Source organism: Phoca vitulina, unplaced genomic scaffold, assembly GCF_004348235.1.
Source record: "Phoca vitulina isolate PV1807 unplaced genomic scaffold, GSC_HSeal_1.0 scaffold12, whole genome shotgun sequence".
In the NCBI taxonomy this organism is placed as follows: Eukaryota; Metazoa; Chordata; class Mammalia; order Carnivora; family Phocidae; genus Phoca; species Phoca vitulina.
Window position 1 is genome coordinate 47,497,677 of NW_022589715.1, and position 26,505 is coordinate 47,524,181.

The 26,505-nt window shown below is 38.2% G+C and overlaps 1 protein-coding gene across 10 annotated transcripts in view; it reads left to right on the plus strand.

The window, feature by feature from the left end:
• The window catches only part of SRBD1 (S1 RNA binding domain 1), a 236,456-nt gene that overhangs the window by 14,311 nt on the left and 195,640 nt on the right, over nt 1–26,505 (plus strand). For all 10 annotated transcript variants that reach the window (XR_004300323.1, XR_004300324.1, XM_032411062.1 and 7 more), the window contains exons 4-9: nt 1,497–1,859; nt 11,641–11,807; nt 13,651–13,768; nt 14,823–14,961; nt 19,210–19,306; nt 21,895–22,030. Coding sequence is in view for 8 of the 10 variants with exons in the window: in XM_032411062.1 (XP_032266953.1) it covers nt 1,497–1,859; nt 11,641–11,807; nt 13,651–13,768; nt 14,823–14,961; nt 19,210–19,306; nt 21,895–22,030 (1,020 nt within the window). In the remaining 2 variants the exon portion in view is untranslated. The remainder of the gene's footprint in view (nt 1–1,496; nt 1,860–11,640; nt 11,808–13,650; nt 13,769–14,822; nt 14,962–19,209; nt 19,307–21,894; nt 22,031–26,505) is intronic.

Below are 26,505 nucleotides of genomic sequence, written 5' to 3' on the forward strand. Positions count from 1 at the left end.
GACATAGGAGTCATTCTATTTTTATATCTCTGTTCTTATCCATTATGTTTCAGCTAAAAATGTAATACTCAGAGGGCTATCTAAGGTACATCATTTCCAGGTTAGGTATTGGTGGGTGGGTATTAGGATGGGGACGCTCTTTATAGTAGTTCACAGTATTTTCAGTAGTCAGTAATTCTGGAAAAATACCTGATAGGAGAGAAAATTGAATTTTGACTGAAGAATAGTTTGGGAGTTCTTCTTTTATTTGAGTTTGTGCCATCTGCATCTGCTTAGGTAACCAGAAACAGGCTAGCTTGTGAAATTGTAAACTCCATACAGGTAGCGTCTGTATGTTATTTACCACTCCAGTGCCAAAATGAATGCCAGGTGTCATTCCTTCACACCTGTGCTGTCATGAGGGGTGGGGGTGGTGGAGAGAGTGGCCCCTGGACACTAATGTGGACTATTATGTAGATTCTTCCTAAAGAAAAATGCCTGACACCACTCTGCTGTCATGCTGTGTTTTCTGTTCCCTAGCCTTCTGCATAAATTGGTGGCAGGTATAGTCTGTTGAGTTTTATGAGTGTGTGAGTTGTTACTTTTTTCCCCCAAAGGGTTGACTTTTTTTTTTTTTTTTTAAAGATTTTATTTATTCATTTGAGAGAGAGAGAATGAGAGACAGAGAGCATGAGAGGGAGGAGGGTCAGAGGGAGAAGCAGACTCCCTGCCGAGCAGGGAGCCCGATGCGGGACTCGATCCCGGGACTCCAGGATCATGACCTGAGCTGAAGGCAGTTGCTTAACCAACTGAGCCACCCAGGCGCCCCAAAGGGTTGACTTTTGATTGCAAGTTTTAAATCTTGGTTTTTCCAGCATGCGTAGACTTATCCTTTACTCATTTTAAAAAATGAAACTTTTTATTTCTAGATAATTATAGATTCACACACAGTTATAAAAAATGATACAGAGATTGTGTACCCTTTAATTTCTTCCAATAGTGCATTTTACAAAACTATAGTAAAATACCACAACCAGGATATTTATATTGATAAAATCTAGGGATCTTATGAGATTTCTCTGTTTTTTTTTTGTATTCATTTATTTGTGTATTTCTGTATGTTTAGTTCTGTACAATTTTATCACATGTATACGTATGTGTATCCATCATCCAGAATGGTTCCATCACTACAAGAATCCCTAGTACTGCCTAGTATTTGCCTTTTTGTAGCCACACCCACCTCCCTTCGGACCCTTACCCCCATCTCGACCCCCCCAGTAACCACTAATTTTTTCGGGATTGTTATATAAAGCATAAATCATTAATGTTATGTAAATTATAAGGTATGTAACTTTTTGCAAATTGCTTTTTTCCCCCTCCATTCAACATAGTTTCTGTGAGATTCTTCCAAGTTATTGTGTGTATCAATAATTTGTTCCTTTTTATTGCTGAATAATATTCCAGAGCATTCGGTTTTTATCTTTTAATTCTCATGTGTTCTATTTGTGGTTTGATAGAACAACTCTGTGGCTATTGCTGATGTTGATTTGGAAGACAGGAAAAATAAATTGGATAGCGTGAAGACTCTGAAAACAAAGACAAAACGGAAGAATTCAGCTCAGTCACCTTCGGGTCAGAGGACCAAAAAGCTGAAAGTTGATGAAGAAACCAACATGGTCAACACTGCCGAGACACCATCCACGAGCACCGTGTGGGAAGGTGCATGCAAGAAGGAAGAGAATGAAGATGACTTTACATTTGGTCAGTCCCCTTTAAAGAAAATGAAGACTGAAACATGTCCTCAGGGGCAGCCTGTGAGGTTTCCAGCAAATGCCAACAGCATTAAAGAGGAGGTGGAAATGAACTGGGACATAGTACAGGTATGTGTAGTCATTTTAGTTTGTGGGGTTCCTTTCTTTTTGACTAGGATAGGAGTGCCACTGGCTAAGAAAGTGTTGGGAGTTTTCAGGTCTCTTTTCAGTTTTGCCAGTGATTTTTTTTTTCTTATTTTATTATGTTAATCACCCTACATTACATCATTAGTTTTTGATGTAGTGTTCCGTGATTCATTGTTTGCGTATAATACCCAGTGCTCCATTCAATACATGCCCTCTTTAATACCCATCACCAGGCTAACCTATCCTCCCACCCCCACCCCTCTAGAACCCTCAGTTTGTTTCTCAGAGTCCATAGTCTCTCATGGTTTGTCTCCCCCTCCCAATTTCCCCCCCTTCATTTTTCCCTTCCTACTATCTTCTTTTTTTTAACATATAATGTATTATTTATTTCAGAGGTACAGGTCTGTGATTCAACAGTCTTGCACAATTCACAGTGCTCACCATAGCACATACCCTCCCCAATGTCTATCACCCAGCCACCCCATGCCTCCCAGCCCCCACCACTCCAGCAACCCTCAGTTTGCTTTCTGAGATTAAGAATTCCTCATATCAGTGAGATCATATGATACATGTCTTTCTCTGATTGACTTATTTCACTGAGCATAATACCCTCCAGTTCTATCCACGTCGTTGCAAATGGCAAGATTTCATTCCTTTTGATGGCTGCATAATATTCCATTGTATATATATACCACATCTTCTTTATCCATTCATCTGTCGATGGACATCTTTTGCCAGTGATTTCTGGAGGCTTTGGCCACTGGTGTCTATCCTAGGTATGCTGTTTCATATTATAGCTCATCATCATAAGCTCTTGAGCTAAGAGCTGTGACCTCAGGTGAGGTGGGTCTCTGCCATGGTGTTTTGGTGAACATGAGTCTCTAGAGAGATTACACCAACAGACTGGGCCCTCATAAGTTCATTGTGAAGGTTTTGTTTCGAACTTGGACTGTATTTCCCGATAGAAGTAGTGTGAGTGATTAGGACATTGGCCTTAGTACAGCTCTAATTCTTAAAGTAATGTTGTAATATACTGTAAACAAGGTCTAGAAATTTCTTAGGAAAAGTCTATCTGAATTCCAACTTGAGCTGCCTTGAATTTCTCCCAATTTCTTGGTTGGCTTTAGGGATGGCAGAGAAGACCGAAGAGTGATTTTTAAATGGTGATTCTCAACCTTTTGTCTGTGCCAACACACACTGGCAACGTTTCAAACTTAATTATGGTAGTGCCTCTCAGGGTAGATGCGTGTGACCTCCCTTCCTCTTGTCTGTCTTGTGGTGATTCTGATGGGTACTCCTTCCCCTTCTGTGAATTACTGCTTAGAGCCCGGGGCCTCTGCTTGCTCCAAATACTACTTCTCAGTCTGGGACTAGCTGTGCGTTACCTTTTTCTTCAGAGGAATTTTTTTCCCCCATGTTGTCTCTTCTGTTACCTATTAGTAGAACATCACCATTATTTTTTAATTATGATTTTTCTTTTCTCTGGCCCACGAAAGAGTAGAATGTTGCCTCAGAACTTTCTTCTCATCCTTGTTCCTGAACTGAACAGTCCAAAGTTTCTTGGAGAAGCAGTGTATCATTAGGCTCCTTTCTATACCATCTTTTTCTTTATTCACTTAGGTCTACAAGGACATGTTTTTTTTTGTTTGTTTGTTTTTTACTTTTTCTCCCTACCCTCCACCCCCCAGAAGGTCATGTTTTAAAAGGATGATTCATATACCACCTGCATCAGATTCACCTGAAGTCTTTCTTAAAATGCAGACCCCTTGCTTAGTTCCATTCCAGACTCACAGGGACAGATGGATGTGTCCCACTTCCCTTTCCTTTCACTAACACTTAAAAGCTTATGTCTCTGCTGTTGACATAGATCTGCTTCTAGTAGTGGACAGTCAGCAGGAGGGAGGAAAGAAGGTTTCAGAGACCATGAAGTCTCTTGAAATGCAGAGATAAGTTCTTCAAAGTTAAGGGCTCCTTACTCTGTGACCCTTTGCTTCACACCCATCCCCTAACCTGTGTAACAGAGAAAGCGATGAAAATGGTCCTACCTTAGCCCATTATCTCTTGGTTATAAGTAATAGAAACCTGCTTCTAATGATCTGAAACAGAAAAGAGTTTATTACCAAGGACACTGGGGTCTTTCCAAGAATGGAAGGGACGAAGTGTGATCAAGGCTCCCAAAGGCCTTGAACCAGAAATTGGAAAACCATGAGGACTTGAGGAAGGCACTTTCTCAGTTTTCTCTTTCTTTTCAATTCCAAGCATTGTTTTCTCCTCCTCCTCCTTACTGGAAGTGATTTTTTGACAGTTCAAACAATCCTGCTCTTGGAATCTGGCACTCCTTGCTTGTGAGTTGGGAGAAATGGCTGCTACAGCTGCCACTTTCACCGGGCACCCTGACAACTAGTAAGCTCAGCATTTTCTAGATGGCTTTAGGGGTTGCCCGGGGAACTTTAGGTGTGATTTGCATTTGGGTTTTTTTGTTTAACCAGATGCAGTCCTCCTTGTCCAACCTTGCGTTACTTTTTCAGACAATTCTGGTGGTATATGTGGATTTCTTTTCCATTCCTTTCTTATTCCCCCCATAAACAGCAGAGAATAATTTTATCTTGGCACTGCATTCCTGCTTCCAAACATGGTGGACAGCAGTGGCAGGTGTTAGGGGAGAGGAGACTAAGAAGAGGGAGAGTCACCAGTGCTGAGTCCAGCAGTCAGAAGGGCCTTGACCCGTTGGATGAGGAGCAGACTCATTGAAATGTCTGTGATATGCTTATTATCTGCCACAAAACAAAATATGTGGCCAAGTTCTTTGGGGAAATCCTGAAAGATACCTAGTTAGTAAGGAATTGTCAATGGAAATTAATTGTTAAATCATTACTAATTGATCATGTGGGAAATGTCATTTCTATTTCCTTCTTTTTTTTTTTTAAGGATTTTATTTATTTATTTGACAGAGAGAGAGAGAGACAGCGAGAGAGGGAACACAAGCGGGGGAGTGGGAGAGAGAGAAGCAGGCTCCCGCTGAGCAGGGAGCCCGATGCCAGGTTCCATTCCAGGATCCTGGGATCATGACCCGAGCCGAAGGCAGACTCTTAATGACTGAGCCACCCAGGCAGCCCTATTTCTTTCATTTTATGTGCTGTTCCCCATAGCCCCTGTCCACCATGTCATCATGAGCCTCTGTTTTTCCCTTCATGGTGTGTTTCTCAACTCTGAAAAGTCGACTGGTTTTTCAGGAACATTACCATCTTGTTTGGGGAGGGAAAACTGCATTGCCAATACTTAAGTACTTAGGTTACTTACAGACTTTATGTATAAACAAACTTTGTGTCCATTTCTTACTCAGGCTTTGGGGACTTCCAGGTCCCTTGAGCAGAAGCAACCTATTCTTCAGCCCTTTCCCCCAAACTGCAAATGTGTGGTTGCTATCAGAAACTAGTTTTCGTTAAAAAACATTATATATTTATGCAAATATGATACAAATACCATGACCTTTTTTAGAATTTGAAGAGGTAACTAGCTACAACCAGTTTTTGAGAAAATTAAATGCTTCAAAATGGTGATTGCTATTAGAGTCTCTTTATTTTGAGGGGGCTGGGAATATGGGAGTGGAGTAGCCACATATATGTTAGTAAAGTTTGCCAAATTAGAGAGGAAAAGCAAGCAAAACCCTCTTTATTAGCTATTTTTCTTGCAAGAGATGATGGGGAATGATGTGACCATGGGATGACAAAGTTGGGGAAAGAAGTGGGACTGGAAGGAGGTGAGTGTGTCTGAGTTGGCTTTCTCACTGCACTTCTGTATATAAGCACACACCACCCATTAGGTTACCTGTTTGTTCCAGGAGGGATTAAGTAAAACAATTGGATTAGCCCTTTTTGTTTTTATGATTTAGCTGGTATTGTTATGGGCTTTAAAAAGCATCTTTTTTTTTTTTTTTTTTTTTAAGATTTTATTTATTTGTCAGAGAGAGAAAGAGCACAAGCAGGGGGAGCGGCAGGCAGAGGGAGAAACAGGCTCCCCGCTGAGCAGGGAGCCCGGTGTGGGACTCGATCCCTGGGATCATGACCCAAGCCGAAGGCAGACACTTAACCAACTGAGCCACCCAGGCGTCCCTGGGGCTGGCTTCTAATGAGGGGAAGTATATATACTTCTATTTTGAAGTATATATACTATTTTGAAGTGTATATAGCTCATGAATGTTCGAAAGTAACAAGCTTCCAGATCAAGAAACAGAACCTTACAGCACCCTACAATCCCCTTTATATGGTTTTCCAATCTCCTGTCCCCTTTCTTTTAACCACTCTTCTGACTTCTGACAGCATAGTTTTTCCTTTTGCAGGAAAAGCTTTAAGGAAGCTTCTATGTGTAATAAAATAAGTAATAAAATAAATAGGCAGGGATAAAGAGAACAGCAGGAATCAAAAGCTTTTGAGAAAGGAGGTGTCAAACTGCTGATTGGGAAATGACTTTGAGTAGAAAATTCTCTCTCTCAATTCTATTCATTAGAGTAGAATTTAATTTAATTTTAGTTCTTTTAAAATATAGATGCTGCCAGGATGATTAAGGCTATAGTTTGTTGATACTCAGATATTTTCTTTTTTAAGGGAACGGGAATATAGATTGGAGGAGTAAATCTCAGGACACTTTGGGAGAAGGCCATTTTGTTGGCAGTTTTAGACACCAGAGGGCAGTATGAAGGCACCATGTTTCATCTGCAGTGGGATTCAGGAAGAGAAGTGAGCCTCTTTGTTTAATTTGTATTTTTGCCTAAAAAAAAATCATCTTGCTTTGTACACAAATCAAATTTTTGAAAAGGTAATGTAGCTTGTGGGACTTTGGGCAATTAACTTTTTTGGGCCTTAGTTTTCCTATCTATAAAATGTGAGTAATAATACCTATCTCATATAGTTTGAGTTAATACTGAATATGTGAAAGTGTTTGGAACATAATAAACTCTATACAAGTGTTAGCTTCAAACAACAGTCACAAAAATTTAAGTGTTAGCGTTGAAAAAAATCTTGAGACTGCCTTCCTTTTTACTTACTCTCATTCCTAACCAGTTAATTATAAATAATATTATAGTAATAAGTGTGAATAGCTTAAAAGTAAAAGCTATAGTAGTTCTCTGGCCTGAACCCTTACCCATCCCTAAGGTTTGATCTCTGCTTTTAGCTCTTTTAGTTATATCTTTGTTGTGCACCTCATTTTCTAAAACATAGATATCTGGGCCCTACTCCAGAGGTTCTTCTTCAGTGGATCTGGTGGGGCTCAAGAATTTGCATTTCTGACAAGTTCCCAGGTGATGCTTATGCTACTGGTTTGAGGACCACACACTGTGAGCCACTTTCTCTAGTCCACAGATCTCACTGATTTGTAAAATGTCACAGGGATTTCCACAGGGAGGTTGACTCAACAGCTGAAATTAAGTAATGAGCAGATCGTCACTGAGTGGCTTAATATTGAGTATAGAATAAAGTTCAAACTACATGGAATTCACCATCTAGCTCTATCCACCTTTCCACTTCTCGCCTCATCTCAACACCCCTTGTACATTTTATCATTGCTGAACTTACAGCAATTTAAAAAATGTGCAGTGGTTTCTCATCAGTGGTTTTTGATATGCTGTTCTTTCTTCGTGGAATTCCTGTCCCTATTTGGCTGCCTGGAGATACCTTCCTTCTCTTTGTTGCTTTTCCATCGCTGCAGAATTAGATGTTTCTACCTCCCATGTGTTCTTGAAACAATCTATATGTGCTTCTGTCAGAGTACAGATCACAATATATTTTAACTACTTGTCTGTCTTTCTTCTTTCTAGCTTGTAAGCTCCTTGGGAAGAGAGTCTTGGTATTTTACATTTCATTTTCACTGGCTTGGTATAGTTGTTGGCATATAATATGAGCTAAAATAAATATTTGACTAAAGACAGAAGGAATTGGATGATTTGGAGGCCCCAAAGTGGAGACTGCTTATATGGAGTTTTGTTGTCTTTAATTTCAAGGAGCAAATCTACATAAGCAGCAGTATACACTCTCTTAACACATATGATGCTTCTGGATTTGTTAGGACCGCGTACGACCCAAATGTGGATCTTGGGCTATGTTTGAGCACCTTTCAGTTAACAGTAGCTGAGGTAGTTTAGGATAGTGGGAACCCATGGGTTTCTCTTAACAATCACACAGTTCCAAAAGGATGAGCATTTGGTCATTTTCATTTTTCATATCTTTTAGAATCTTGCCTATCTTTCAAGGGCCAGCTGAAATGCTACCGCTGTAGGAAGCCTTCCTGGATTACTCCTGGGAGACCTTTCTTTTCTCTGAAAACAGTATGTCACTGGCACATCCTGTTTTATTTGCACTTAATTGCATTAACATTTGCCTTCCCTTCTAGATTGTTTACTCCTTTAAGACAGTGCAATTTGGAACCACACTTAGGAAGAGATTTTAAAACTATGCCACGGTGGTTGAACTTTTACCAGTATGTAGATAAAAGTCATTGGAACTTGTGTTTAGAAGAAGAAAAAGAGAAAAAATACCCAATTTATATCTGTGTTTTAAAAATGTAATCAGTAATGCAAAGAGGCTGGGTGAAAAACATAGAAAACAAAACTGCTCTGTGGTTCAGATAAAAGATGATATTAGCAGAAAGGGAACTTGAGGGGAAAGAACAGACATTTTAGAAGTTCAGTTTGCTTCCTTGGTGACAGATTAGCTGGTCATGATAGGGAACACACAGTGATACTGAGGACATTGACTAGAATGCTTTTGGTTGCAGTAAGAGAAAACCCGTCTCGAACTAGCTTACACAATGAAGGATATTTCTTGACCCCTGTAACAGGAAAAGTTTGATCAGTGCACTGACACAATCTTTCCAGGATTCTCTTAGCACTGCCATCCTCAGCTTTTAAGAATCTATGTGTACAAACCATGTTTCTCTAGAAGAAACTGTCCAGAGTTTCAACCCAAATCTTGAGCTTCATGCTGACTGGACCAATCTTTCTGGCCACACTCTGGCTGTTAATTATAAAACAGTTGGATACGGAACAAAATGCTATGGAGGTGGAGTTGAGGTCAAGTACGCTTAAGGTATATAGCTGCTACATGGTAGGAAGATGGTGTTGGAGGAGGTAGCTATAATATCCCTGAGGATTTCTGTGGTAGAAGATGATGTTGGTTGGAATAAGAAATAGGAAGAGGTACCGGTTTGAGAAGATACTACTGAGTCTGATTTTGGAGGGGTCAGGGAAGTTAACAAGCAAGAGCAGCATTTCTGAATGATAGAGCAACCTCAGGAAGGCCTCTAAAGAGGGAAACAGCTGGGCTTGTTTTAGGAACTAAGAGGAAATCATTGGCGCTGGCTTTTTTTTTTTTTTTTAATTTAACTGACAGAGAGACAGAGAGAGAGCACAAGCAGGGGGAGCAGCAGAGGGAGAGGGAGAAGCAGACTCCCCACTGAGGTCCCAGGACCCCGGGATCATGACCTGAGCTGAAGGCAGACGCTTAACCGACTGAGCCACACAGGCGCCCCTGGGGCTGGCTTCTAATGAGGGGAAGACTAGATAAGATGAGGTTGGCAGGAGGCTGATGTTTTTTGGGTCGTAGTAAGGAGTTTAGATTCTAAATGCAATGGGAAATCATTAAAAGGTTTTAACTAGTCAAGTGACATGATTCAGTATACATTTGATCCTTTTTTTTTTTTTAAGATTTATTTATTTATTTAAGAGAGAGAGCCTGTGTGTGTGCATGCATGCAAGCAGGGGGGAGGGGCAGAGGGGGAGGGAGAGAGAGAGAGAACATCAAGCAGACTCACCGCTGAGCATGGAGCCCGATGTGGGGCTCAATCTCACGATCCTAAGATCATGACCTGAGCTGAAATCAAGAGTTGGACACTTAACCCACTGAGCCACCCAAGCGCCCAATATACATTTTAAAAAGATAATCCTTGTTTGTTCATGGAGACTGGAATAGATGGGATTGGAGTGGGTGCAAGAAGAATAGTTACAGGCTGTTGAGTAATCCTGGCTTGAACTAGACAGGTATGGGGAGGAAGAAATGAAGAACAGTAAGAGACTACAGAAATATTTTATAGCTAGAGTTAATTAGTTCTTGTGATAGAGTGGATTTAAGAGTTGAATGAAACGAAAGAGTTAGACTTAGTTTTCTGGCTTGAACTGCTGTTTGGACATAATAAGGGGGAAAACTGGAGAAGGAATAAGTCTGAGAGGAAGAACACTTTGCAAAGCCAAGTTTGAGATGCCCATTATGTTTTCAAAAGAATAAATATCTCAGGTAGTTGTCTAAATGAGTCTGGAGCTCATGTGGAAGAGAGCCAGGGCTGGAGATATGAAGTTAACGTTCTCACTCACCAGAGAGATGGTATTAATGCATCAAAACGTGATAAGATGCAGGCCTCAGGATTTAAGATGGCCAGAAGAATGAGAGTATCCTCCCTTGATAATCTCTGGATTTCAGCCTCTTATTTCATCTGTAGTTTTGAAATTCACTCTATTTTATATATTGACTTGATTTTGTTAATTAGTTGATTTTGATAATTCCTTAGGGATTTTTCTGGTTTTTTTTTTTTTCCCCCTTTCAGTTTTGGCTGATCTTGGGCATCAAGATTGAAATAATAATAAAATTTATGGGGGCGCCTGGGTGGCTCAGTCATTGAGTGTCTGCCTTCGGCTCAGGTCATGATCCCAGGGTCTTGGGATGGAGCCCCGCATCGGACTCCTTGCTCAGTGGGAAGCCTGCTTCTCCCTCTCCCACTCCCCCTGCTTGTGTTCCGTTTCTTGCTGTCTCTCTCTCTCTGTCAAAAAATAAATAAAATCTTAAAAAAAGAATAAAATTTATACCTTTTGTACTGTACTTTGAAAAATCTGCAAGGTTTTGAGAACAGTGACTGAAATTGCCTTTCCTTCTTTCTCTTCTTCAGGCTGACTTCGCTAAACTTTTCTGCTTACATGTACATTCTCCTGAAACCTATAGATTTGTTTTTTTTTAAAGAATTAATTATTTCAAATATGTAGTATATGTGTATGATATGAAAATCAAAAGATACAGAAGAGTCTTCCTATCCTTAACCATCCAATCAATTACCTTTTCTGAAAGTAAGCCATGTTCCTAGATCTTGTGAGTCATTCCATATCATTTCACATAAGATTAGTTGCATGGTATACATTCTACTCTTATCGTATCATGATTTATTTACCAGTTTCCCGTTATAGACTTACGTTTTTGCTGACTTTTCCATACTGGAAAAAGTTCTTCAAAAGATATCACTATAAATAATACCATTTTCCAGGAGTATGAATATATCAGGATAAATTCTGAGGAGTGGAATTGCTGGGTCTAAGAGTTTATGCATTATAAATTTTGATAGATACTGCCAAATTGTTCTTCCTCCAGAGGTTATACCATTGCACTTTCTCACTAGCAGTGAGACAACACAGTGTCATATGTTGACACATGTCAACATAATGAGTTACCAACTCCTTGATCTTTGCTGCTAATCTTGAGAGGTGAGAAATGTGTCTTATTGAGCCCTGTAGAATTTGAATGATTACAGAGTGGCTTTGATTTTATTTTACTGAATTAGTGAAATGACTATTTTATGATTGTCAGTATATATATGTATTTTTTTTAAATCACTGCAAGTGTTTCTAAGTGACTGGAGAACATTATTTGATTCTATATTTAAACCATACATTATAATATAGATGTTTAAGTTTCAGGATTTTAAATCACTAAGTATCCTTAATTTGCAGGTTTTATCTGAGAGAACTAATATCGAACTTTGGGTTTGTGCCAACATTATTCGTCTTTTTAATGATGATAACACAATTCCCTTCATTATACGGTATCGAAAAGAGCTTATTAATAACCTCGATGCTGATTCCTTGAGAGAAGTTCGACAAACCTTGGAGGAGCTCCGGTAAGAAACCTGGGAAGGGATGAGCCTACTGTGGGGCGAAAGAGGCCATGTGAGCCAGTGAGGAGAAACAGTGAGGAAGTGAATGACAGCTTATTTCAACAGTTCCATTGTTTTGTTTTCTTGAATTATTGTAATTGAATGTAGTCGCCTTCTGACAGAGGAAGTCAGCACCATTTTACTTCTTTAGGTGTGTACAGAGTCCCTCTGCTGGAGTGTTTATGAATAGCTCAGGCATGCATGGGTAGAAAGGAGGTTTGCCTTAAAAGTGTGTGCCTAAGAGTTTGACTGTCATATTCTCTCATAGAAATAGTTGTGCATAATGGCAAAGGAAGGAAACTGAGAAAAATACATTTTAGTCTGAATCTTCAATAGCTTATGTAAAACTGTCCTCTTAATACTATGAAGTCCCTAAATGGAGAGTTTTTTTGGCAGTATAGAGTTTGTGGGAAATATGTATATTTCCTTTTCCTGATCTTTTAAAGGGCATGGTAATTTGGTATTGATGGGTTTTAAGTTTTGTATAGTTATAGAATGAAAAGCATCCTTTAAAAATTATTTCTCTGGACTTACTGTAGTAACTCAGAAATAAGCATGCAAAGACTGTAAGATTAACTATATTTTTCAGTAGAGTTTATTAAACACTCTTCACCATTCATGCATTTATTGCATGTCTCCTACATGCCAAGCACTGTGTTGTTAATGTGTGTGTTCTTCAACTCTATGACAAGGATCTGATTAAAATTGGATAGAATCTTACCTTCAAGCCATTCTAAAAGTCCTAAAAGTTATTTTTTACAAGCAACCTAATAATCTTCCTGTGATTTGGGGGGAACCTGCATCTCACTAGGATTTCTACACCTTTTGTTGAAGTTCTTTTAGTGCCAGGAGGATTAAGATGTGGAGAGTTATATTTCATTGAGAGAAAAATCAATTAGCCAGCCCAGAAGTATAAATGACTAGCTAATCAGGTGGTTTCAGATTTAAGTCTTCCAGGCCCAGGGTAGTATAATCAAGCATTAAGGGATACAAACTCGAGATCCTAACTTGTAAGAGGGTTAGCATCTATTCCAGCTGATTACTGACATGCAGGCTTGTCCACCCAGTTTGCCAGCTTGTCCTATTTTTTTTTTTTCTTCAAAGAATCTGGTAATCTGAGTTTTTATATAAAAACTTTCTGGGCCAAACAAAACCATCCACAGGTCACATGTAGAAGGCCAGTAGTTTACAAATTCTGAAGTAAGCTTTCTATTTGGTTGAATTCAAGGTAATGGAGATCTGAGGATTTGGGGATCTGAAATTGAGGAGAGTGTCACAAACAAGCAGGAATAGTTTACATTAAAAATTAAAGATATTCTAATAATATTTGGTTGTGTGGGGGACAAATAGAAGCTTTATGTCAAGATTACGATTATTTTCTTTTTCTATTAAAAACACTTCTGCAGAAGAGTTCATTCCCTGGGTATCTATTAATAGTGAAATACATTGAATATTAATGGAGGAATATTTCTCTGAGTAAGTGGGGGCATTGACTGGGACTCTGAGCAGTTTCAAGGACCTTATTGAAACAGTTGGTGAAACTTAGGTGAGATCTGTGGATTAGAATATAGTAATATATCTATATTCATTACCTGATTTTGATGGCTATATTGTTATGTAGGAGGAGATTCTTATTTATAGAAAATATGCACTAAAATATTTGGGTAATGGTAACTTATTCTTAAATGGTCCAGAAGGGGGGAAAATGTTTTTATCTCAACTACAACATTCCTGTAAGTTTGAGATAGCTTCAAAAAGGAAGTTTTGACACATAAGTCTTGTATATTACAAAAGTTTTTATTTTCAGGGCTGTTGCAAAGAAGGTTCATAGTACAATCCAAAAAATTAAGAAGGAGGGAAAGATGTCTGAGTGCTTGTTAAAAACCTTGCTGAACTGTAAAACTTTTGAAGAACTAGAACATGTGGTAAGGAACTCTTTTAATCTTTTAATATAATACCTACCTAATTATATTATGATTTGGATCTTTTTATATAAAGTTAAAAAAGATCTGGAAATAAAAAGCTAAAGTCATCAGCCATCATTATTTAATTCAACAAAGTGCTTATTCAATAAATATCTATCAAATGCTTTTTTGTGTGGTTTGCTAAGATAGGTAATACAGAGTCCTTGTCTCCAAGGCATTCCCAGTTGAGTGGGGAGACAAAGGAGTGTAGGTTATGGAATTGAGAAACCTAAGGGAGAGTGCTCAGCTGGAGACCTAGCTGTGAGGGTCTTCAGCATGTAGTTGGTATTTAAAACCATGAGAATGGATGATTTCACTCAGGGAGAGTTTATGGGTAAACAAGTCGGGATAGACCATTGAGGAACACTAACTTTTGAAGCATGGGTGGAGGAAGGGAAAACCGAAGGAGGAGACATGGAAAGAATGGTCAGGGAAGTAGGAGGAGAATCAGGAGATGATGACACCATGGAAGACTGTGGGGAAGAGAGTCTTAGAAGGAGGTAATGATCAATAGTTAAGTAAGTAAACGTAGCAGGGAGGTTTGGCAAGATAAGGACTGAAAAATGTATATTTGGTAATTAGGGGATCATTGTGCCTCTTTGGGATACCACTTTCAGCAAGGTGTGGGAAGAGAAGCCCACTGGCTCAGGTTGAGGAGTGAATGTGTGTTAAGAAGTAGAAGCATTGTGTGTCAGCAGCTATTAGAGGAGCTCCCTTGGGTTGAGGAGAGGACCTTACAGTCCTTGCAGTCCAGGCACTGAGTTTTTAAGATGAGTGAATACAAACAAATGACTAATGTGAAGTTAATAGAAAAGTCTAAAGAATCAGATAAGGAATAACCGTCTTTGTACAGCTAGTAGTCTCTGGTTAGTATTAATTCATCTCTGAAGGGAGAGGAAAGGGTTGAGAAAAGGATGTCTTTAGCATTCCCACCATGTCTTCTGATTTTGTGTTTTAATTTCAACTTGCTTTTTAAAACAACGATATGGTATATTTTCTGACTTTTTTTTTCTAGTCAGCTCCATATAAAACTGGAAGCAAAGGCACCAAAGCCCAGAGAGCAAAGCAGTTGGGATTAGAAGGAGCAGCCAAGATACTGCTTGAGAATCCAGGACAGCTCAATCTGCTATCTTACATTAGACCCAATATAAAAGGTACCAGCTTTACTTTAAGAGATCATCCCTGTTTCTTTCTGTTCCTTTTTTAATTTGAAAACTGTTTAAAAATTTTTTTCATTAAGTAATGACTATACAAGAGTATTGTAGCATATAAGAATAAATAATTCTAATAAACAAATCCCCATATACCTCCTCTTAGGCATCAGCTTCCTCTTTTGAAGTGCCTGTTCTAGTCTTTTGCCCATTTTTATTGTGTTGTTTCTCTTCTTTTTAATTAGTTTATAAGTACTTTTTAAGATATTCTTTCCCAGTTATATGTATTACAAATCTTTTCTCCCAGTTTGTAACTTCTTTTCACTTTCTTTATGCTGTCTATTAAATAAACAGAAAATAGAAGGTCTTAGTTTTATTATAGTTAATTTATTAATCTTTGCAGTTTTGCTAATCTTTTCTCTAAGATACTTGCTTTTTTTTTCTTTGTAGAGAAATTTCTTCATGTCCCAAGGTTATAAAGAATGTCCTGTATTTTCTTTTAAAACTTGGATTCTGTTTCTAAAAATTTATTTAATTATAAAAATCATATCTACTTTTTAAAACTAATCTCAACAATTCTGACATGTATTAGTTATAAAGTGAAGTCCTGCTTCCACACTTCTACTCTCCAGGAGTAAAGGGTCTTTTTCTGAAATGTATCTTCTAACCTTTTGTGTATGTGTGCACAAGAAGGAGAGTGAGATGGGAGGAGGGTAGGGGAGAGAGAATTTCTAAGAGAAACCCATGGAAAGTGACAACTGATATATGTCAAGATACATTGGTTTTATTGGCGAAATTAGCCCTAGAGTGAGAGCTCTTTGAGCAAGAGTGACTTTTTACAGGAGTGCTCTGACAGGATAGGATGGGGAGATTGGTGCTCTCCTAAGTCCTATTCTCATTCTAGTTTCTTTGGTCTTCTGTTTATTCTTTTGGCTAGGAGACCTAAGTGTCTATAGGGGGCAGTCTCTGATAAGAATATCCACATTCTGTACTACACTATGGGGAATCCTAGCATATTGTAACCTGCATTCATTTTAAACTATTCAGCAATGTGAGTTTGCAAATAAAAAATTAAGGATGAGTGTCTGTATCTATTCACATACAAATATACACATCTTAATATCTGATTTGAAAATGGCAATAATTAAAAGAAAAAGCAAATAAGTATTGAATTTAGAGATGGATCGAAATGAGTAAAACTCATTTGTTTTATTTTTTAATGTGTATTTTTAGTTAGATTTTCAAATGTTGCAATTTTAATGTTTTAATAGAAGCTAAGACTGTATAGCCAAGCATTAAGGGCGGCCACAGTGGGAACTTGCCCAGTGATGGTATGTTTTCTTAGAATCAAATATTGGAGTTTTCAGAATGTCAGGTGCATAAAGGTTTGTCTGTTCTTACTCTTTAATGATTGATTTCTGTTCCTTTTCACCTCCTTTGGTACCAAGTTTTCCTTAGTTTGCACATATACTGAGTTCCTACTGGGTAGGTTTGATAACTCTGTCTCTTTGCATGGCCATATATGGTGATGCTCATGAACTACATGGTGATGGACACTTAGTGATACTTCTGTTAATGGGGCTCAGTCAGGGCTCAGTGCAGTTACAGTAGTACTAGCACATATATTGAACTTTCTGTTTGCTTTATTCCCTCTTTCTTTTACTCTGATTATAAATGTCAAAGAATTACAATTAATTCCAAACAAGCTAGATACTGTTTTTTAAAGTTTGCTTGCATTGTGTTTTTCTTTTCTCTGTCCCCTCATTTCTTGGGCTATACACATACTCATGATCATCCTCAGTTCTCTTATTTTTCTAAAGACGTATTTTCATCATTCCCATCATTTCTCAGAGAAATATTTAAGAAACCAACTATTTCAGTGTGAAGTGGAAGACACTTCTTACTTGCCACAGACCAATAAGAATTTGGTCTGAATCAAAAAGATATACATGCCACAGATGGACTACGTCCTAGAATTTTCAGAATATCCCCATGTTGTTTACAAGGAGGAGTAGCTGATTGCTCTGTTGTGTGGAAGAAGAGGTAGCCGTATTGCAGATAAAGTGAAAAGAAGTGTTGGCCCTTCAATTTTTGTTACAGTTGTGGAGCTTTGAAGAATCTGGCTGGAAAGTTTTCACTACAACAGAGGAGATAACAATTTTCTGCTTCTGTGGTCCTTATATCCTCCTGATTTCATTGAGGTGCTAAACTTTTTGAACTCTTGTTATTTTTGGCTGTCTTAAGCCCCAATGATCAGTTCTCTCTGATGGAAGAAGATGCTTATTCAAACACACAAGACTCTTTTCCCAGTCCTTTCTCTTCCTAGTTGGACTGAGAGGGAGGTAATGTAATGTGGATGAGCTACCCAAGTGACTCTGATAATTTCTACCTCCCATTAGGAACCACTGCTCTAAAGGTAGCTCAAGGCACCTCCCCAGCAGTGCTTTTGCCTTTTTTTTTTTTTTAAACTTTAATGGGTATCAGAATCATCTGGAATGCTCTGCAAAACAAAAATCCCCAAGTCTAGGAATCCATATTTTTAGTAAGTACCTAGTGTGATTTTATTTTTGGGTCCTTAGACTATACAAAACATTGCTCTAGAGCTCTAGTGTAATTTTAATTATATAAGGTTTGTCAATTATAAAAAGTTTACAAACTGTATTCGTCAAAAATGATGGGGGCTTTTTAAAGGTCTCTTATTATAATAGAAAAATATATAACTTCCTTTTTCTGTTCTCTCTCATTGATGATTCTCATTGGAGATAGGTTCCATCTTTACTTCGGATTTACTACTCTGGTGTTTTTATTAAATTTTGTGTAATGATGCTGTAAGGTGCTTTGGGACTCCAGGAATTAGTGCATAGTGACTGGTTTTCTTTTCTTTCTTTCCTTTTTTTTTTTTTTTTGGTAAGATTTTATGTATTTATTTGAGAGAGAGCAAGAGTGAGAGAGAGAGCATGAGTCGGGTGAGGAGCAGAGGGAGAAGCAGGCTTAATCCCGGGGCGGGGCTCAATTCCAGGACTCCGGGATCATGACCTGAGCCGAAGGCAGCCGCTCAACCAACTGAGGCTCAGTGACTGGTTTTCTTAGATGAAGACTGATGTAGGGAGATAGCTCACCCAAGAGCAGATATTTACTGACTGCTTACTATATGTCACAGCTGTTCTAGGTCCTTTATATATACAACCTTCCACCTCTCAAAGGTAATTCACTCCTGAAAATCCCCTCGTAGGGAAACTCTCTTAAAATGTAAACAGAATTTATACTAATTTTAATGGTTAAATTTCTTCAAAATAATTTTAGTTATTTTAATAGTTAAGAGTAGTTATAAGAAAACCCAACAAGGCATTTCTCTTTATTAATGACTCCCTAAGTCTGTCCTCTTATTTTCTTTGTCTTCTGTACCTATTACTCATTAAAACTATGCTCTCAGAAAAACATACTTATGATACTTACTGCTTGTGTAATTCAAACTTTAATGCAAGAAAAAAAAGCTTTAATAGAACAACTAAGAAGAAATGGAAAAAAAGTAATGTGAATGATCTCTCTCAATGTATATATAAGTTGATATCACAGGGCCCTGATGTTCAAGAGTCACTGCTATAAATGAGCAAACCAGAAGCACTTGGAAAGAACGTAATGCACAACTGGTAGACAATTCAACTATGAAGATGAATGACCACATAATGGCTCTTGTTTTGTGCTCATGAGATTTGAGAAATTCAAATGGATCATTAAAAATGTGAATAAATGCCTCATAAGTCAAAATAAGAATATTAATAAAATTACTCGTAAAGGATAATTTTTGTAACTGGTATGAAATGGTATACCTTAGGTTATAACTCTGTTAATATATATTTCCCATAGTACATTTATTCTTTATAAACACTTCATGAAGTAGGTGCTATTATTCCATTTTTATAGGAAACTGAGGCACAGAGGTGTCAAGTAATTTGCCCAAGGTTACACATTTGGTAAGTGGTGGAACTAGGATTAGACCAGGCAGCTGGCTCCAGAGCTGCATTTTTTACCACTAGGTTATATGATATGTAAAGGTCCTGTATTATTGCTTTGGAGACTTGTTATTTTTTTGCAGAGGTAAGCTAGTCATTGCTATGATACTTCTCTGTCTTAAGGTTTTCAATTTAAGGGTTCATTTTGACTGGAATAAATTTATTATGATTTAATTGTAGACTTAAAGAACCAATCTGTAGTTCTTGCTTTGTTTTCCCCCTTAAACTTCTCCTAAAGGACTTTCAGCACTCCAGGATATTGAAACAGGAGTGCAGCATATTTTAGCAGACATGATTGCTAAAGACAAAGACACGCTTGACTTCATTCGGAAATTGTGAGTAACTCTTTTTTAGCGTTTTCTGCTTTGTGGACTCATGCTGTTAAGGGTTGTATGGTTGGTGCTAACACTAGTGTTCATTAAAAACTTTATTTTTAGACTTTTTTTTGGTAGCAGAACTCTTTGTTCAAGCAACAGAACCCTAACATATAAACAGATAAAAGTGATGTTGCTTTAATTGAATTCTAGGCAGGAAGCCTGGAACTCTGCCTGCTCATCTTCCTTACACTGACATACCTCAGTGGAGGGCTCTGAGGAACAGTTTAAAAACCATTGTATTAGAGACTTAAATGTGAGACAGGAGTCCATCAAAATCCTAGAGGAGAACACAGGCAGCAGCCTCTTCGACCTCAGCCACAGCAACTTCTTCCTAGGAACATCGCCAAAGGCAAGGGAAGTAAGGGCAAAAATGAACTATTGGGACTTCATCAAGATAAAAAGCTTTTGCACGGCAAAGGAAACAGTCAATAAAACCAGAAGACAACAGACAGAATGGGAGAAGATATTTGCAAATGACATATCAGATAAATGGCTAGTATCCAAAATCTATAAAGAGCTTATCAAACTCAACACCCAAAGAACAAATAATCCAATCAAGAAATGGGCAGAAGACATGAACAGACATTTTTCCAAAGAAGACATCCAAATGGCCAACAGACACATGACAAAGTGCTCCACATTGCTCGGCATCAGGGAAATCCAAATCAAAACCTCAATGAGATACCACCTCATACCAGTCAGAATGGCTAAAATTAACAAGTCAGGAAATGACAGATGTTGGCGAGGATGTGGAGAAAGGGGGACCCTCCTACACTGTTGGTGAGAATGCAAGTAGGTGCAGCCACTCTGGAAAACAGTATGGAGGTTCCTCAAAAAGTTGAAAATAGAGCTACCATACAACCCAGCAATTGCACTACTGGGTATTTACCCCAAAGATACAAATGTAATGATCCGAAGGGGTATGTGCACCCCGATGTTTATAGCAGCAGTGTCCACAATAGCCAAACTACGGAAAGAGCAAAGATGTCCATCAACAGATGAATGGATAAAGTAGATGTGGTATATAGATACAATGGACTATTATGCAGCCATCAAAAAAAATGAAATCTTGCCATTTGCAACGATGTGGATGGAACTAGAGGGTATTATGTTAAGCAAAATAAGTCAATCAGAGAAAGACATGTATCATATGATCTCACTGATATGAGGAATTCTTAATCTCAGGAAACAAACTGAGGGTTGCTGGAGTGGTGGGGGGTGGGAGGCATGGGGTGGCTGGGTGATAGACATTGGGGAGGGTATTTGCCATGGTGAGTGCTGTGAATTGTGTAAGACTGTTGAATCACAGACCTGTACCTCTGAAACAAATAATATATTATATGTTAAAAAAGAAGAAGAAGAAGATAGTAGGAAGGGAAAAATGAAGGGGTGGAAATCGGAGGGGGAGACAAACCATGAGAGACTATGGACTCTGAGAAACAAACTGAGGCTTCTAGAGAGGAGGGGAGTTGGGGGATGGGTTAGCCTGGTGATGGGTATTAAAGAGGGCACGTATTGAATGAGCACTGGGTGTTATATGCAAACAATGAATCATGGAGCATTACATCAAAAACTAAAAAAAAAAAAAAAAAAAAAAACCATTGCATTATACAATGTATACTAGAGAGAGATATTCGTTTAGACTGGGTGGTATGCTTTTTAGACGTATGTACTATACATGTATTATAATATCTCATTTCTGGTATTTATAAGTGATTGAGTTAACTTGAGAATGTTTAATATCAGGTATAGATAAAAGTGCTGACCTCAAAATGAATTTCAGCTGATGGAGAGAGCTGCTTATCCATGGTATCATGGTCCATTTATAAGAGATTAAAACCTCATGACCTAGTAGGCCCTACTTGGGCTTTTGGATTTTATGCCTCATTAAAAAAAGATACTATCCTAAAACCCTATTTTAATATATTTTTCAGCTGTGTATCAGCAGAGAAGACTGTCTGCTCTTACTCTTTCTCCACATCTCTGTATGAGGTGTGCAGAGGAGAGGAAAGGTGGAGATGAACCAGTTGACTGCAGTGGCTTGTCAGGGTTTTTGTTAATACAGGGAGAGAAGTTTCCTATTTCCTCAGTAATAGTAAAAATTCCTAGTAGGAATGAGTCAAAGGAGGAGAATCGACCAGGTTTAAATGTGTTTTTATAAGTATCATACTACCGAAATTTGTTTCAGTTTTATAAACTGTCACTGGAAAGCTGTCCTGCCATATCCTCTCATTTCCCTTCTTTTTAGGTTTTACTTGGCTCTTGACTGCCTGACTCAGTGGTTAGAAAAGGATGATACCTAGACCAGAATTATTGATCTGGTATCTGTAGTTTTGGTCTCTTACATAACTGCAGATGAACTGATTTAGGCATTTTATAGGAGGATTGGGTTGACATATACATAGATCTGGAGGACCTATACTAGCAGAGTCCTCTTTTGGTGGGTCAGTACCTTTTAATACTTGGGCATCACTTAAAAAAAGAATCTCATTTGGTAATAGCTTTTTTGCTAACGTTTCCATATAATGTGTTTCTTTACTGAACAGGTGCCAAAATAGGTATATTTGTATACAGTCATCTCTAGCAAAGGTATCCTCAAAAAAAGTAAATGAGAAAGATGTTGATAAGTTTCTGCTCTACCAGAATTTTTCATGCAACATAAGAAACATCCAACATCATCAGGTAAATAAAGAAACTGCTTATCCATGTTGATAGTAATAATAATGATGATACTTTGGATTTGCCTACAACTTTACTTACTAAGGAATTAAAGAATTTTAAGGCAACCATTTTCTTTTTTTCATATAAATTCTTATAATATTGTCATATCTTTCGCATTTCACAAATGTGGAACTCAAGACCCAGAAAAGTTAGTAAAACTGAGATTTATTAGCAGAACTGACAGTATACCACTTCAGATATCTTGAGGTTTTGGCTGGTGATCTTTCGTATTAGATTTTGCTTTTCACTGTGCTTGGTTTAGAGCTCAATACTTTTCTGTGTGACATACAAATTAGAGATAATCTGATTTAAAGTGTGAGATCTCACTTAGTTGTGTAAATTATAGTTCTTATATTTCTGTCTTTTAATATCATTTTTCAGTTTACTAATTTTTTTCCTAATTGTTATATCTACAATGTGGAAAGTGGCTTTTATGTCATATGGGGGAAAAAAGATGATTCACAAACTGAAAATAAAATAATACTGGCTTTACATTTACCTATGTAGCCTCTTTTACCAGTGTTCTTTATTTCTTTGTATGCTTTTGAGTTACTGTCTAGTGTCCTTTCATTTCTGCCTGAAGGACTTCCTGTAACATTTCATGTAGGGCTGGTCTACTAGAGAGAAACTCCCTCAGTTTTTGTTTATCTGTAAGGTCTTAATTTGTTTTTTTAAATTTATTTTTAATTGCGGTAAAATACATGTAACATATGTATTTAACTTATAATTTTACCATCCTAACCATTTTTAAGTGCACAGTTCAGTAATGTTAAGTATATTTAAATTGTTGTGCAACCAATCTCCAGAACTTTTTCTGGGTATAGAATTCTAGGCTGACAGTTTTTTCTTTCAGCTCTGAATTTATCATCCCACTGTCTTCTGGCCTCCATGGTTTTGATGAAGAATCAGCTGTTAGTCTTACCGAGTCCTTAACACATGATGAATTACTTCTCTTCTTCCAGGATTCTCTGGCTTTAGGTTTTAACAGTTTGATTATAATGTGTCTCACTGTGGATCTCCTTGAGTTTATCTTTCTTGGGGTTCATTCTGATTCTTGGATGTGTTGATTATTTTTCATCAAAACTGAGAAATTTGGGTCATTATTTCTTCAAATATTCTTTCTGCCTCTTTCTCCTCTCCTGGGTCTCCTGTTACATGTATGTTGGTATACTTGATAATGTCTCACAGGTTTCTTAGGCTCTGTTTATTTCTTTTTTTTTTTCCCTTTTTCTTCTCAGACTGTATAATCTCAATTGACCAGTCTTCAAGTTTGCTGATTCTTTCTTCTGCTTGCTCAAATTAACTCTTGAACCCTTTCAGTAAATTTTTCATTTCAGTCATTGTAGTTCTCCGCTCAGAATTTCCGTTTGGTTTCTTTTTGTAATTTTCAACTCTTTATTGATATTCTGTGTTTGTTGAGACCACGTTCTCCTGATTTTTTTTAGGTCTCTGTCCGTGATTTCCTTTAACTCTGAGCATATTTAAGACAGTTGATTTAAAGTGGTCTGGTAAGACCAATGTCTGAGTTTCTTCAGAGATAGTTTCTGTTAGTTTCTTTTTTCCTGTAAATGGGTGATACTTTCTTGTTTCTTTGCATGCCTTGTAATTTTATCTTAAAAACTTGACATTTTGAATATTATAAATTGGCAACACTGAAAATCAGATCCTCCTCCTCAGTATTTGTTGTTGCTGCTATTGGGGATTTTATTGTTTGTTTAGTGCCTTCTAAACTATTTTTTAAATGTCTGTATTCTTTGTCATGTGTGACCACTGAAATCTCTTCCATTAGCTTAGTGGACCGCTAGTCATTTGACAGAGATTTTCTTAATGCCTAGATAGCCAAAACAAAAAGCATATTTTCCTAGTTCTTGCAGATTGACTGTTAGGGGTACTCCTTCAACATTAGCATAGCAAGGCTATTTACAGTTCTGTCCTTAGCCTTCACTTCCTGTTTGCATGGAGCCCAAAGGTTAGTCAAAGGTGAAAGCTTAAGGTCTTTTCAGAGCATGTGTCTAGTCCCAAGCATGCATACAGACTCCAAGATTCTCTAATCTATGCAGGAACTAAAAAACCCCCTTCTCCTCAAGTATCTAATATTCAAGCGTCTTTTTCATCCAGGTTTTTGTGGTCTGTTTATCGGTTACCCTGACTGTAATCCCTCATCACCTACTTTTATCCCTTACCCCTCGACACTGCGACTAATTTATTTGCCTTTAAATACTTTTGACAAATGCCACCCAGAGAATGGCTTCTGTCCTGGGGAAACTCTGAGACAGGCAAAACAAAGGCAAGCCCTTGAGTCCATCCTTCACAGAGCCATCAGACAGATCAAAACACACAATCACAAATTTTTGAGAATAAGGTCCATGTTGCTCCCTCTGGCACTAGCGACCTGTGCTAGGAATGTAGGCTGTTATCTTCGTGGCCACTGCTCATCTGCAGAGCAGAGGATGGCAAATGGGTAAGTTAAAAGTGCTCTTTTACAAAAACTCTGTGGCTCCTTTTTTCTTTAAATGTTCCTCTGGTTGTTGTAAGCTTTTTATTAGGGTCCAGAGTTCTAAAAAAGTTGATTCTGACAGTTTTGGCCAGTTTGTTACTGTTGTAGAGGGATGGACTTTTGGAGTTCCCTTCTCTATTGTGTTGGTGATGTCACACCTAACAGCAACTTTAAAGTGTGCTAATAGTCCTTGCTCTATTCCAAAACCAGAATGTGGCTTTAACATTATAAACTGTCCTTCTTTATATTGTTTCATGGTTTTTAGCTTAAAGTCTACTTTGGTGTCAGGATTGTACCTGTATTTTCTTAATGGAAATTGATTCCTCCCTTGTTTTAATCTTAGCCCTACAGTTATATGAAATGCTTGCCCTTAGTCCTTTTGCCAGAACTTTCCAATCTTTTGTTGTAATGAAGCTTATTGTCTAGTCCAGTAGGGAGTTGGCCAAGCTTTGCTGTAGAGGACCAGAGAATAAATGTCTTGATTTTCTGACCCAGGTAGCTTTTGCTGCAGTTACCCAACTGCCATTGCAGCTGACAGTAGTCACAGATAATATAGAAACAAGGGAGCATGGTTGTGTTTTAATAAAATCCTATTTATGCAAACAGATGTTTGACTGGATTTGTCCCAGGGACCATAGTTTACTGACCCCTGCTCTTCTATATTTCTTAAGGAGGGTGTATGTGTACAGTATTGTCTGAGTTCTAATACATTCACAGTTGTTTCCAATGGATACATGGACAGCTTAGATCAGTATATTATTTTTTGTTTTTACTTTCTTTCCTTAACTTTCTTAAATATGTTGCTCTGTTGTTGCCTTGCTTTGCATGTTGCTTCAGAGAAATCAGATGGCAATTTAGTTCTGTTCCCTAGAAATGCCAAAGATGTGGGTCTGTATTGTTTTTGTCTCTCTCTTTTTTTTTTTAATTTTTTTATTGTTATGTTCATCCCCATACATTACATCATTAGTTTTAGATATAGTGTTCCATGATTCATTGTTTGTGCATAACACCCAGTGCTCCATGCAGAACGTGCCCTCCTCAATACCCATCACCAGGCTAACCCATCCTCCCACCCCCCTCCCCTCTAGAACCCTCAGTTTGTTTTTCAGAGTCCATCGTCTCTCATGGTTCTTCTCCCCCTCCGATTTCCCCCCCTTCATTCTTCCCCTCCTGCTACATTCTTCTTCTTTTTTTCTTTCTTAACATATATTGCATTATTTGTTTCAGAGGTACAGATCTGAGATTCAACAGTCTTGCACAATTCACAGTGCTTACCAGAGCACATACCCTCCCCAGTGTCCATCACCCAGTCACCCCATCCCTCCCACCCCACCCCCCACTCCAGCAACCCTCAGTTTGTTTCCTGAGATTAAGAATTCCTCATATCAGTGAGGTCATATGATACATGTCTTTCTCTGTTTGACTTATTTCGCTCAGCACAATACCCTCCAGTTCCATCCACGTCGTTGCAAATGGCAAGATCTCATTCCTTTTGATGGCTGAATAATATTCCATTGTATATATATACCACATCTTCTTTATCCATTCATCTGTTGATGGACATCTTGGCTCTTTCCACAGTTTGGCTATTGTGGACATTGCTGCTATAAACATCGGGGTGCACGTAGCCTTTCGGGTCCCTACTTTTGTATCTTTGGGGTAAATACCCAGGAGTGCAATTGCTGGATCATATGGTAGCTCTGTTTTCAACTTTTTGAGGAACCTCCATACTGTTTTCCAGAGTGGCTGCACCAGCTTGCACTCCCACCAACAGTGTAGGAGGGTTCCCCTTTCTCCGCATCCCCGCCAACATCTGTCATTTCCTGACTTGTTAATTTTAGCCATTCTGACTGGTGTGAAGTGGTATCTCATTGAGGTTTTGATTTGGATTTCCCTGATGCCGAGCGATATTGAACACTTTTTCATGTGTCTGTTGGCC